This window comes from Siphateles boraxobius, unplaced genomic scaffold, assembly GCF_051911475.1.
Source record: "Siphateles boraxobius isolate OS27281-9 unplaced genomic scaffold, OSU_SipBor_1 65, whole genome shotgun sequence".
NCBI classification, from domain to species: domain Eukaryota; kingdom Metazoa; phylum Chordata; class Actinopteri; order Cypriniformes; family Leuciscidae; genus Siphateles; species Siphateles boraxobius.
The window spans coordinates 7,750,063-7,765,632 of record NW_027509192.1 but is presented as its reverse complement, the minus strand read 5'-3'; the positions used below and the strand labels follow the sequence as shown (position 1 = coordinate 7,765,632).

General features: G+C 36.7%; 1 protein-coding gene across 1 annotated transcript in view; it reads right to left on the bottom strand.

Moving 5' to 3' along the window:
• Positions 1-1,291: 1,291 nt before the first annotated feature.
• The window catches only part of syt9b (synaptotagmin IXb), a 31,711-nt gene continuing 17,432 nt past the window's right edge, over positions 1,292-15,570 (bottom strand). Inside the window, exons 4-7 of the mRNA XM_077210571.1 lie at positions 5,911-6,031; positions 4,771-4,942; positions 3,555-3,684; positions 1,292-1,809 (exon numbers count right to left, since the gene is read on the bottom strand). Coding sequence (XP_077066686.1) covers positions 1,738-1,809; positions 3,555-3,684; positions 4,771-4,942; positions 5,911-6,031 — 495 coding nt within the window. The 3' untranslated portion in view covers positions 1,292-1,737. The remainder of the gene's footprint in view (positions 1,810-3,554; positions 3,685-4,770; positions 4,943-5,910; positions 6,032-15,570) is intronic.

The following is a 15,570-nucleotide window of genomic DNA, read 5'->3' as shown; positions in this document are numbered from 1 at the left end:
ATTGTGAAATTTCAGTGGCATTAGTATCAATTACTTAAATTCTGATTGTAACAACCCTACAATTAGACTTTTTTTTTTTAAACCTGGTGGATGATAAAAAAAACATCTTAAATTTACATTGTCATTTATATTGCCTCCAGCCATAATCAGGGATCAAATATCATATTAACTTGGAGGCCCCAAGTGACAACACAGTAACAGTCATGCTGATGAGGCGAGGTACTTACCTCTTTATTAAAAAGTATTCATAATTAAAAAAAGTTGAATCTTACTACATCATTTTTTTAAATTGCATTTGAAATAAATCGCATAAACGTGTCCAGAAGCAATGCAGCGCTGCATTCCTGATCTTAACCTTGGATGCCTCTCATCTCTTGAATCTTCCTGACTTGCTTTAGCTGCTCTACCTGTGTCTTCAGCAATCAGCTCTCACTCCCAGCTGTCAGTAATTGTGATCTCCACCTGATAACTGGCAGGAGCATCTTTTCTATCATCAGTCCTCGTCCACTGACTCCGGTAAAAAGCACAGCATGGCAAGTATCATTTTAAAAGTTTAGACCCCTAGCACAGATGTAAACCCAGGTCGCTCCACACGTCAGGAAGCCTCAGTGCAGCAGGACACTGATTAAAGAGCCATCAATCATCTTTTCTTGCAGATTGCAATTTTTTTCACTTTTGTGAAAAATCTTTTACCCTCGACTGATTTCAGAGTCGACAAGCATCAGTCATGTGTGGTCGGGCCCGATGAATCTAAAAAGAGTGAGGGCAAGAAGGGAATCATTTGAGTGAAAATTACAGCGCAAGCTCAGCCTTCGTCTTTGATCTCTCTCATTGGTCTGCTCTCATTCAGGGGAAAAAAATAGCAAAAGAGATTTTGTGTTTTTGCCTTTGTACATACAACAAAAAACCCTAAAACCTTCTAAAGCAGCAGCCTGACTAAAATTTAACTTCATCTTCACAATCAGAAAGATCACAAAGTACAAATAACACTCCTAAAGTGCAGTATACGGCTTGTTAGCAATACTCTGAAAACAAACACCGGATGTAAATACATTTTTGAGTTTTTATTTAATTTTATTACGTTTTAAAAGCAAATGAGGTTAAACACTAAAACATCAGGTTCGTTTTATTGCAATTGTAATGATTTTATTTTACCCATATTGTGTTTTTTATTGCTTTATGTATTTATGTAATATCTTTTAAACTGTCTGAATCAGTTTGCAGGCTTATAAAATAAACAAAATAGTAATTTTGGCAGTATTTGCTTTTGGCAGAAATCATGACTCGAGTCTGTAATGCAATTCTTATATATTTTTATACAGTAAGTTTTTACAATAAAATACCACAAAATAGACCCCATGCACTACACTTCAAACAATATTAGTGTATTACAATGTGTTATACAGATACATACAACATGACAATGTCAAAAATACTTGCCTCTCAACTACAGTTTTCAACAAAAGCAGAACAATGTTCAAGGCTCGATTTATAACCAAATACTGTGCACACGCGGTCACTTCACATGCAGTGGACTTGACACTCTTCTTCTATCCAGGAAATCTTACGTCTAAGGTGTCCTGCGTGTTTACTGCATTGAGTGTGTGCACACATTTAAAGTGACCTTTAACAGAAGCGAGAGATTTTTTTTCTCCTCTCTCTCGCGTTTTCCTTTTCATTAAAGTTGTGAACTGGACTTTGCCGGGTTTCTTCATGGCTGAAATTTCACGGCGTCCATTATGGGGAAGGAGGTGTCCTCAGGGAATTACAGGAGTCTTGGCTACCGCCGGTCGTGCTCTGAACGACCCACTGCCAGAGAGAAAAATTAGGGTTAGTAGAGGAGAACTCAAATCAGATCAGATGCTGAAAATCATATTTAAAGATCAGACATTATACGCATCGTGAGAAGAGACGAAATCCAATTCCCTGACACTGAAGGGCTGCACATATTGTCACAATGGTCCTCTTAGCGTCTGAACGGCTCGTTTTTGCCTTCAAATCAATTGCGATTGTGCCATGGCTGCAAAAATCAGCTCATGATACCCTTTCATCTACCTCAGATTTCCCTAAAATGACTTCTTTTTGCCTGACGTTATGTTGTCCTCCATCTTCCGAGATGTGATTTTCGGATTTGATTATGCCAGTCGAGCCAAGGCTATATGAGAAGTTTTAAGCTTCCCTTTTGTTTGATATTACGGTTACTCGGGGAGCATAACGTGGTTGAGGAGGACAGGGATTGTGAATTATTAAAGATGTGTAGTCTGGGCTCCAGAGAGGTCAAAGATTTGCAAACATGATTTCAGTGCAGTAATGTGAGAAAAGCCTTAAAAAAAGGGAAAAGATGATGATGAAACTGACAGTGTTAACCTAAGAGTCTTTATGGAATTCCCACAAACGAGACATTACACTGGACTTTTGCTGGGGGTTTCTGCCAAAACATTATCACCTAAAATAACTTTTCACTTTTCCCCAGCATATTTTGTGGGTTTATTTGACTCCAATAACATCTGCGCTGCAGTTTTGCATGATGTAATAAAGGCACCATATGATGAGAAATCAAGTCTTTCTACTATGAAAAGTAAACATACTGTAACTTTAAGACCTAAACAGTTGCTTCCCAGTTCTAAAAGGAATACAAAATCATCTACTGAACTCAAATTCGCATTTGCAACGTTGAAGTCATGGGTTTGATTTTTAATGAAGTAGACCTTCAATGCAATGCAGGTCATTTTTGATAAAAGCATCTGCCAAATGCATAAATATGAGCATTAAATGTAAAACATAACATATGACTATTTACACGCCAACAACACCTATTTGATGTTAAGACACTTATGGCCCACCATCACAGTGAGAAAGTAGGATGCTATTATTCCTAAACCTATAATTCCTAAAAAGAGTAAAGTTTGTGCACAAACTGGTTTTGGCTTGAGAAAGCCTAGCCTGAAAGATTGAAGTTAGAGTGAGTGAGTGAGTGAGTGAGTGAGTGAGTGAGTGAGTGAGTGAGTGAGAGAGAGAGAGAGAGAGAGAGTTTGAATATATTTATATATTTCAAATATATTATAAAAAGTTTGAAGCAGTTTCAAAAGCTTGAAGTTCAAATGATTTCAATTTGAAGTAGTTTTAAATTTGAATCAGTTTTCAGCTCAAAGGGCTTAGATGGCTGGATAGATAGAATGATAGATGGATAGATAGTTGGATGGATAGATAGAATGATAGATGGATGGATGGATGGATGGATGGATGGATGGACGGACGGATGGATGGACGGATGGACGGATGGATGGACGGACGGATGGACGGATGGATGGACTGATGGAAGGATGAAGGAAGGATGGATGGATGGATGGATAGAAAGAATGATAGATGGATGGATACAGTCCTGGTTCTAGAGTAAATTTAAAGATTATTTGACTGATTCAGAGGAATTTCAAAACATCAGTAAATGTAATTATTGACAGGTTGTTAGTGAATCTAGGTCTCCAAACACTTCTCAAAAAACAAATGGAGCTGTTGAAATTCAAATGAAGTGATAGTCGTAAGCTCAACATTACCTCAACAAGCGGATGCCAGCGGGCGATGGGTTTGCGTGGGTATGTGAGCATCTCATTCCAGTGATCGCGTCCCAAACTTTGAGCTCTGTTTCCCACATGGCACACACCAATAACCTCATTGTGACCTACGCTGTAAATGAGAAGAGTATACCCATGCTTAAAGTGTGACAGCTGAACCAGGATGCCAAAAAACAATGTGTCTTTTTCCAACTTTAAAGTGCCACATCTACCCCTTCAGCACAAAATATGATGATTTTTGCAAAATATTTATATATCTTAAAATATTTTATACATCTTTCACTCTGCATCACAAAGACACATGAACTCTTAGTCTCCATCCAATACATTCTCTGTTCTCTTATTTTTGCAGCAGCGATGAGACACTGAAATGCTAGAGTTGGTACTTCTCAAACAGGACAGTGATCTAAATCTGATATGAATCTCTCGCTGCATTGGGAATATACAGCTCAGGCTGTTCCTCAGATCACCCACCAGCACTAAGATTAAACTTCTGTAGTCTCTAAGCACTGTGCTTGGGAAAAATTAAACGCATATTTAATTTAAATGAGACTCCTTTTCAGTTCAAATTTGACACTGAATGCTTACTAGATCCCACCACGCTGCTAGCTGTACCTTTAGATTAGCTCTGCTAAATCTGAAGGACTAACAAAAGTGTTGGGGAAGCGACTTTGACAGGACTGGTTTTTCTAACCAGACCAAGCTGGTTTATGATGGTTTGAACGCTTGCTGCTTGCATGCTGGTCTTTTCAACCGGTAAAGCCACAGTAGTACAAGAAATAGTAGTACAAGATAATAACAAAAGGTAGCTAGCTATATTGAAGCTATGTAAGGGGTTAAAAAGTATATTTACAGACATACACTTACAACTAAAAAAATTACAAGCAAATGCAATGAAAAACTAGAAAACATCCTAATTTATTTAAATGGGTGAAAAACATAGTGATGAACTGGAGAATCAGTAAAATACTGTGCATGAACTTCAATGAATCAGTGAATAATTTCTGAATCCGTTCATGTAAATGAATCGTTTGAACAAGCCAATTCGCTAAAACGAATTAGACTTCCCAATTCTACACGTTCTGATGTGTTATTGCTTTAGTTCGCTCTGCTGTAAATGTGACAGTGAAATAAAACAGTGATGTAATACTAGTCACTAGTTTTGAGATAATGCTAATAAGACACATTAATACCTTACCGGTCATAGTCCATGACTGCTATTAAAAGACTTATTTGGTCAATGTTCTCAGGTGGAACATCAAAAACAATGGCTTCATTGTAGACTGGATTGAGTGTGTTCCTTTTTGTTGAAGTTTTCCTTTTCTTCAGTCTCCGGCCGTCACACATAATAGAAACCTTTACGTAAGGATCTTAAAAAGACAGAAGAGAAAAAGAACATAAAAAGTTGCTCAGCACCATTCAGAACTGAATTAAAAATGCCTGTTGTTTTTTGAATTATTATTCAAATGATTTAAATTTGGGTTCAAACAGGACTGAGGAATTACAATTCAAATTTAGGAAAGTAAATTAAAATTATCACACACACACACACACACACACACACACACACACACACACACACACACACACACACACACACACACACACACACACACACACACACACACACACACACACACACAGGTAATTGCGAGTTTACATACAACTTTTTTCTCAGAATTGCGTGATATAAAGTCAGAATTGTGATATAAACTTGCAATTGCGAGTTATAAAGTCAGATTTTCATGATATAAAGTTGCAAATGCGAGTTATAAAGTCAGAATTATGTGTTATAAACTTGCAATTGCGAGTTATAAAGTCAGAATTATGTGTTATAAACTTGCAATTGCGAGTAATAAAGTCAGAATTGAGAGATATAAACGCACAATTGATAGTTATAAAGTTAGAATTGCGAGATATATAAACTCTCACATATAAATATACATATACATATAAACAAGTCAGTCTTTATTTTCCTCAGAATTGGACTTTACAACTTGCAATTACGAGAAGTGTCAAAATTGCAAAATGTAAAAAAAGTAATAAAAAGTTTCGATTATCTTTTAAGTTGTTCTATTCCGTGGCAGAAACAAGCTTCCATATATAAATACATAGATACATAAGTGAACTCACAAGAAATTCTGGATTTTGACCAACCCCACTTAGCACTACTTGTGTATATAAAATATCCGGCCACATTCTCAAGTGTTTAGACGATTAAATCGATGTTCTTTAGGAGAGCCACGGGCACCTTTGTTCTAACATGTCATGATGACACAAAAAAATCATTACTGCAGAGACAATATTCATGTAGAGGTGAGGATGGTGAGGAGCCTACCAGACGCTCCCGTGATGTCCATGGCTTTAAGATTTCTGGCTTTAATTATCGTTATTGTTAATCGGCCAGCAGTTGGCAAGTAACAAAGAGAAAACATCAGATCTCCCAGATCCACATTATCCTAGAAGAGACACAGCAATACAGAAACAGGATGCAGTACATTAACGGAAAGAATCATATGAGCTGATTTAGTGCAAATCAAATAACATTTACAAAGTCTTCTTTGAGCTTCTGGTCATTGTAACTGTCATTCCATAGCAGTGTGCAGTATTATATAAAACTCTTTCTTGGACACAACTTGTACAGAAATAGCTTTTTAAACACTCTTAGGCATCATACCATGGAAAACATGTTTCTTTCCTTGCTGTTTTAAGTGCAAAACTCACTGCCATGATGCTTAGAAAAGCAATAGCACACCTTTTCTCTACAACCTGCATGATTTGACGTTTATCTGTGGAGTTAAGGCCCGTTTACACTAAGGACGATAACTATAACGCTAATGATAGAGATATAGTTCTAAAAATCGTTCCAATTATTAAAGAATAGCAGAGTCCACATCACAACTATAATATAATAAATATCGTAGGAATCCCTTTCAGAAGGATTTTTTTCCAGCTGATTAACAATAAAAACAATAGCCAGTCAGAATCCACCAGACTTTAAAGAGTTCAACAATTTAAAGTGGAAGACGTCAAACCTGCAGCGCTAGCTCAAAATAAACAAGAGTGTTAACGTTTGGTGTGTATGCTAATATAGTTTTCGTCCTTGCTTAGAATGTGCCTTTACAACTCACTTTAATATTTAGGATTGGGAGCTTCTTCAAACACATAGCTGAAAGACACATATTGTTTGTTGAATGTGTCAATGTAATTCATGCTTGGCAAAGACGCTGTTATTGAAGAATGAAGCAGTGCCAATCGTATTGGAGCCCACAGCAAACCTGCAAGTAAACACTGCAACTCATTACACATGCAACGACAGCCTGCTCATTTCAAAAGGTCAGAAAGAGGGTAGAAAACTGTCACGTACAGCTAGATTACAACAGTTTTTGGTGCAAGAATCATTAAATGGGACAATATCAATAAACTGCATACAATATAACCACTTTAAGAAATAAAACACATTATTAAGTTTGTCTGACATACAGTAAAGACTCAATAAATTGGTAAAAGATGTATGGGAACAAAGACACATTCACCTCACGGGAATCCTGTTCTTTCACTTTGCTATCCCCTCATAACAGCGAGCAGAAACCTGCTGCCTAATTATCACATCTGTAAATAGACACACTTTGCACTTTTTTTTTTTTTAATTAGAGTCATTCGTATAATGAACTAAAAATGTGGTCCATAAAAAACATCATCAAAATAAGCCACATCCTTGATGCGAATCTCCCGTTCCACCACATCCCAAATTTGCTCTATTGGATTGAGATCTGGTGACTATGGAGGCCGTATGAGTTTAGTGAACTCATTGTCATATTCAAGAAACATTTTGAGATGATTTGAGCTTTATGACATGGTGAGTTATCCATCAGAAGAGGGATCCACTGTGGTCATAAAGCGATGGTCAGCAACAATACTCTTTATACACAGGTTAGGCTGTGGTCTTTAAACAATGCTCAATTGGTACTAAGGGACCCAAAGTGTGCCGAGAAAATATCAAACACACCATTACACCACCAGCAGCCTGAACTGTTGATACAAGGCAGGATGGATCCATGCTTTTATGTTGTTTACACCAAATTCTGACCCAACCATCTGAATGTTGCAGCAGAAAACGAGACTCATCAGACCAGGCAATGTTTTTCCAGTCTTTTATTGTCTAATTTTGTTGAGGCCGTGAGAATTGTATCCTCAGTTTCCTCAGTTCTTATCTAACAGGAGTGACACCGGTGTGTCTTCTGCTGCTGTAGCACATCTGCTTCAAGGTTCGACGTGTTGTGCGTTCAGAGATGCTCTTCTGCAGACCTCGGTTGGAACAAGTGGATATTTGAGTTACTGTTGCCTTTTACATCAGCTCGAACCAGTTTAGCCATTCTCCTCTGACCTCTGAAAATCCCAGTAGATCAGCAGTTTCTGAAATACTCAGACCAGCCCGTCTGGCACCAACAACCATACTACGTTCAAAGTCACTTAAATCACCTTTCTTCCCCATTCTGATGCTCAGTTTGAACTTCAGCAGATCGTCTTGACCATGTCTACATGCCTAAATGCATTGAGTTGCTGCCATGTATTTGGCTGATTAGATATTTGCGTTAACGAGCAGTTGAACAGATGTACCTAATAAAGTGGCTGATGAGTGTATTATATTATTTAAAAATGAATTTCATCAGAACAAACTTGTGAATGGTCATTGGGAAAAGATAGAGTACATAGACTCATAGACGCTAACCAGCTGCTTGGACAAGCCCCTCGGATCAACCTAGGGTTAAATGCATTACCCCAGAGCACAATCGTGATATAACCTATGTGATCTAGGTAACTATGTAGTTCTTGGGTCACCATCGGTGAACTGTTATGTATACATGCAGCTCTGTGGCTCATCTCAGCGCATTAATGCAATGACACATCAGGACGGAAGAGAAGACGACGGACATACATTAGTAATGAATCAAAGAGTGTGCAGAACCCAAATGGGCATTTAATGCACACAGAAGCCAAGCACTGGCGGATCCCACAGCTACCAGAACTTTCACGTGCTGTCAATTATTAACTGATCTATGTTAATGGACACGCTCTGCACTGGGATCAGATGGGTGTGTAATGTTGCTGAGAGCATGTAAAAACTCTTAACATTACTTAGTCTCTCATATCTTTCTACCCCCAAAGGATTCAAGAGAATGATCTCGAAGTTGCAGGAGGCCCATCAGTGGGCATTATAAGAGAAACTTTGTTTTGCTTAGCAATATATTTATATATATATAGTTTCAGGTCACTACAAATTAATACTTTTTTCAGCAAGGACAGTAAAAGCCTTTATAATGCTACAAAATGTTTATATTTCAAATAAATGCTATCATTTTCAACTTTCTATTTATCAAAGAATGCTTCTATCTAAATGTATTGCAGTATCCACAAAAATATTAAGCAGCACAACTGTTTTTAACATTTATAATAATAATAATAATTATTATTATTTCTGAAGGATTATGTGACACATAAGTCTGAATATTCAGCTTTACAATTTAAAATGTAATTCATTCCTGTGATGGCAAATTACATAGTTATTTTAAATTATAATATTTACCAATATTACAGTTTTTACTGTATTTTTGATCAAATAAATGCAGCCTTGGTGAGCATAAGAGACTTCTTTCAAAAACATTTTAAAACTCGTAGTGACCCTACACTTTTGAACAGTAAATTTACACTTGTTTTATAGAATATCTTTGACTTTGGCAAATATATATATTTTTTACTGTTTCAAAACTAATTTTAAAAATATCAAATAAAAAATAATAAATCAATAATTTGTGAGGTTTATGAGTAAATAATAAAAAAGACAGTACCAGTGGAGTAAGAAAAATAAACTTAATTCAAGATAAATGATCTGAAATTAAGTCTTATTAATCACATGGACATTTTGATCTAAAACACTGTGATAAATAGGTCGACTTTAGACTTTGGACTCCAAATATGACACGGATTGCTCTTCAACAAGGTTTTAAAAACAAACAAGTAAAAAAATAAAAGAGAGAGAGAGATACTTAACTTGGACTAAATTACCCTAAACACCTGAGACTTGACTTAGACTCAACCTCAAATTCTTGAAACTTGACAGACCCATCTAAAAGGCTTTACACTTGACTTTACTATACTCTACTATAAATACTGGAGACTTATTTCAAGGATGTTATTCACTGATTTAGCAAATGGGTTTATGCCTAGTGCATGCTGGTCATGGACTTATACTGCCTTTCTGGAAGTCTCTTTGGGCACTGTAAAGGAAACTGCATGAGTGGTCTGCACACCTCATTGGGCTTCTAAGGCTTCCTGACAAATCTAATCATCTGTGATTGTGTGTATTTGAGGAGCTCAGAGGGTCTGTTAAGATAGATCAGTCCCACTCGGAGCAGTTCACAGCCCTCAGGCTTCTCGCACAGTAGGAGGCTCCATCTATTACGGTGAAGAAGAAAGGTCACGGAGGCAGGCGGCAGAGATAGGGTCATTATCTGGCCAGGTCTCAGCACAACGTCCGGTCCTGTCGGCTACGCCGAGAGTCGTGTTCATTAATGCTCTACAGGGATGAACTTGAACTGGATGGTGTTTTACTGCCTCACAGAGATCAGACTTAAGTGCAGCTCCACAGTCGACACTACTATATCACCTTTAATTGCCTTTGGAACATGGATTCAAACACTGGTAAAGGATCAGTTTACCGTCAGACTAGAGGTCAGTCTTCATCACCAAAAGTGGCAAGCACAACCTTTCCTAACAACATGGGCTTATTTAAATGGACGGTTCACCTAAAGAATTTAATTCCGTTCTTATTTACTCACCCTCATGTTGTTCCAAACCCTTATGATGACTTTCTTTCTTCTGCAGAACACAAAAGAAGATTATTTTTAAGTTATTGGAGTCCAAAAAACATGTTTGAACCAGACTTTTTTTTTTTTTTTGAAAATATATTCATTTGCGTTCATCAGAAGAAATAAAAACTACAATTTGAAAGTTTTGGTTCTTTCATTTCATTTAGCATTACATTTTGTTTAAAAGTGAGGATAAATATAATTATAATGTTACAAAATATTCTATTTCAAATAAATGCTGTTCTTTTGAACTTTCTATTGATCTGAAAAAAAGTGTCCACAAACATATGAAGCAGAACGACTGTTTTCCACATTGATAATAATAAGAAATGTTTCTTGCGCAGCAAATCAGCATATTAGAATGATTTCTGAAGGATCATGTGACACTGAAGACTGAAAATTCAGCCTTTCCATCAAATAAATAAATAAATGTAATTTTTCAATATATTTAAATAGAAAACAGTTATTTTAATTTGTAATAATATTTCACATTATTGTTTTTACTGTATTTTTGATCAAGTAAATTCAGCCGTGCTGAGCATAAGAGACTTCTCTCAAAAACATTTTTAAAAAATCTTACCCCACACTTTTGAACAGTATTGTATATATTTGTATATATTATATATTAATCAGTAACTCCCACTCATTTTATTAAGTGTATTCGTATTTGAGTTAACACTTTTGCATTGTAATTGTGCTGTTTTTTATGTATTATTTTGGCAATTTTATTTAAATAAAACTGGTTGATATCCCTAGTGACAGCCAAGTAAGCAGAAAGATCAATAAAGGTGATGGCCTGTGGGTTTGATGTAATGTAGGCAGTGTTTGTTGTTCTTTGCACATAATAATTAGTGTCTAGGAAAGGGAGTATGGGTAAGGGAGTAAGGTAATGTTTCTTCTTATTGCCTTCGTCTCATCCATACGATGCACAGCCTTCATTAACAGAGAGGTAAGAGAGGTTGACTCTTGTTGCAAATTAAATCCTAAATTGGATTCTCCTCATCAAGCCAAATCTTCATTGCTTCATTATAAAGACAAATGCTTTGTCTTTTAAAGCAAGCAGCACACAAAATTAAGAAATTAAATGTTAGAGGCTTTTGTTTAAAGGATTCGGTCACTAAAAAGTCATCATCATGTTGTTCCAAACCTCTAAGACTTAGTTTCTTCCATGAAACACAAAAGAAGACTTTTCAAAGAATGTTTATGGTGCGTTTTTTTAAGATTAAACAGTGACCAGGTGCTCCAAAATAAACAAAAAACATCATAAAAGTGATAAACTATAAAGCCATAGTAGCTTTGTGTGACAGCCTTTATTTACAGAAAATCTTGCTCTCCAATGTAGATTTCAAATGTCATGTGTGCTTGTATTCAAAACATATGCTCATATTGAAAAATGGTGTCAATGTTGCCAAACCTGATGTGACGTATCTTTGAACATGTATTTGTGTGAATGAGTTTTTGAGCACTACAGCGGAGATAAATTAATGGCATTTATACTAAGATACACTGCATACATTTTCTTCTTGATTTTTACTGGAAAACAAGAAAAAAAATCAAAAATCCTTAAAACATAATAAAATTTACTTGAGAAGCAGCGCTGCATAAAATCTAAAAGGAACACGCCTACTTTTTGGGACTTTAGCTTATTCACCGTATCCCCCAGAGTTAGATAAGTCCATACATACCCTTTTCATCTCCATGCGTGCTGTAACTCTGTCTGACGCACCCACGGCTAGCCTAGCTTAGCACAAAGACTGGAAGTAAATGGCTCCAGCTAGCATACTGCTCCCAATAAGTGACAAAATAACTCCAACATTTTCCTATTTATATGTTGTGATTTGTATAGTCACAGTGTGTACAAATAACAAGGTCATATGAGCCATCTTTTAACCGTATACATGCTGGGAACTATATTCTCAGAAGGCGAAGCACTGCTACTTGGGCGGAGTGATTAGCGCAACACTCTGAGCGAACTCTCTGCTCCTCACCACGGGGCTTCTCAGGTGCTGCGAGCAAATCACTCCACCCCAAGTAGCAGTGCTTCGCCTTCTGAGAATATAGTTCCCGGTATGTATACGGTTAGAAGATGCCTGTGACTCATATGACCTTGTTATTTGTCCACACTGTGACTATACAAATCACAACATATAAATAGGAAAATGTTGGTGTTATTTATATGGACTTATCTAACTCTGGGGGATACGGTGAATAAGCTAAAGTCCCAAAAAGTCGGCGTGTTCCTTTTTCTTGAATACAAATGTATTTTGTCTTACTGCACTGGCAGATTCTTCCATTTTCCTAACTTATTTAAACGTAGGCCTACTTAAATCAAGTGACAAAATTCTGTTAAATTGGACTAATCAATTATACAAAGTACACTCATACATATTAAACTAATTTATATATTTCCTAATATTTATCTATATTTCTTTATATATTCTCTGAAAACAGCTCGTAATATCTTCTGCAGTGTTGCTTCTCAAGTAAAATTATATTTATTTCAAGGATTTTTCAAATATTCTAAATGGGAAGTAAAAAATAAAAGTAAAAAAAAATAAAGGACATTAAACAGTTTTTTTAAACTGACATGATGGTGAGTACATAACACATTTTTCATACATATGCAGAGCCCATAGAACTGCCCATAGCAATGCAATTGATTCTCTTGTAGCCAAACAGCAAAAATATCACAGTAAAATAGCAAAATATGACAGTTAATGTAACTGTCCCTTCTATTGTGCTTAAGTTTGTAGTGTTCCTTTCCCTGACATGTCATGGTAAAGTGGGCGGGATGTGGTGGGAAGGGGCGTGGGACAACCGGCTATTAATGCTCAGAACACACCCTCTTTTTGTGTGTGAGAGACATTAAGGGTAGGACCTCGTGAAACTAATTCCTCTCTGGCGAGGTAATTGAATTACGCCCTTCCATCTGTAGACTATAGGATAACAGACGCCACAGCTCTCATAAGCACTTAAATCAAGTCAGCGTTAAAATTATGGTCACTTGCGAACTGTGAATGAAATTATAGTGCAGTTGTGAAGAGGTTGAATATGGCTCAAAGAGTCTATCTAGTGTGATTCTCCATCTCCAATCCCACCCACCCCCACTTATTCAAAGGCTTATTAACAAGGGCTGCTCACCACATTAGAAAGAAAGAGAGCGTAATGAAAACATTGACGAAAGTCAGGGCAAAGTGAAGAGGCTTGTTAACATTTGCTTAATCACAGATTTTCCATTTTGTGACAAGACCACATGCAGAAAGTAAATCTGTACTCCAGCACTGGCACAAAACCTTAAAGGCCACCTATTATGCAAAATTCACTTTTACATGGTGTTTGAACATAAATGTGTGTTGGCAGTATGTGAGCAAAACCACCCTAGAATGATAAAAATCCACCCAGTGGTTTTTTTACAATCTCAATAAATCATAAGCACTGTTTCAGAACAAGCTGCTCTAAGATTCGGCTCAGTGTGGCGTAGAATTGAGCAAGCCCCACCTAGGTGGTTTGATTGACACTGTGGTTTTGGCATAGACCCCGCCCTCGGTGATCTGTTCACCATCAGTAGTTTTCACTTACTTCCGACATCAGAGCCACTGAAAACGCAGTGGATGGATTTTATTTAGGAAGGAAAGGTGCCACTTAAACTTCCAAAATACGTTTATGTTTGCGCGAATAATTTTCTGACAGACTGTTTTGTGAACGAGGGTCAATTCAAAGCACGTCTTGCTTCAAAGTTAATCCTCAAGTGTGGATCGTTGCCTACTGTTCGCGATCCAAGGTCACCTCCAGTAGAAGTAAGTGTATTTTATGTCAGACAATTCAACAACAAATGCGTCTAAAGTTGTTGTCGTCGTAGGATGTCTGTGTAATAATTTAAACCTTGTTAGTATAGTGTGTGACCACACGTTTATAAATATATTTTTTAAAGATATTGTATTAAAAACTGTGCATGTTTTCTGTAAAGGCAAGACATCAAAATTGCTGTTTCATCCGTCTTGTAACCTTCGATACAACAAATAGCGTCAGACAGTTTTATGTCACGTATTATTTTTTCAACAATTACAAATGTAAATAAATGAATACCTGTTCTATCTCCCTGCAGCATATATTTTCTTGTTCTGTAGCCATCTTCTCACATTTGCCACATAAGCACCTGTACGACAAGTAATGTAAACATGACGCAACAGGTCCCTCGCATAAATGTAATTTCGTTTGTACGTAGCAAACGTTATCACATTATTTGTGTTTGTAGTTTCAAAAAATTCCACCAACGTTATCACAGTTTGTGTGTGTCTGTGTGTTGCACATCCATAATTTCAAAGGTTTCAAATAACCATTCCGAGACGTCCTGGTCCATTCTCATTTGTGTTTCTTCTGCCGGAGTCTCTTCATCATCTGGGTCTGATTCCGGTTCAAACATGTACGGCTGAATGCCATACAAAACAGCACGTCTCTCACTCTCAGCCATTCTGCTTCTACCGACTGTTGTTTGCAAGTTACGCCCTCATCTAAAGGCTGGGCGGGGATATGCAGCTCATTTACATTTAAGGTGGTACGCACCAAAACAGCTCTTTTTAAAACAGGCCCCAAAAATGACATTTTCAAATGGTTATAATAAATTCATTGTGGGGTATTTTGTGCTGAATCTTCACAAATACATTCCGGGGACACCCGAGACCAATATTACATCTTGTAAAAAGGTGGCATTTAAAATTTCATATGAATTCAACTTCAAAATTCCACAAGCCATTGCTATTGGTCTTACAATTGTGAATTTTACATCTTGATATTGCAAGTTTATTTCTCCTAATTGAATCTTTATATCTCAAAATTGTTCCTTTGTGTCTCAAAATGACAACTTTATGTCTCACAATTGTGCCTTAATATCTCAAAATTGAGGCTTTCCTTCTTGTAATTGTGTCTCTATATCTCAATCTAACAGCTGCAACTAATCTTCATAATTGTCCCTTAATTTCATTTTTGCAACTTTATCTCACAATTACCTTTATACAGTTACATACAGCGTTGTCAGCAAAATATCTAACCTAAAACATGTTTTCCTTATGTCTGTTATTACATGCAGACCTAGTCTTTCTACCTGTATTTCAACTGCCATAAAGCTTTAC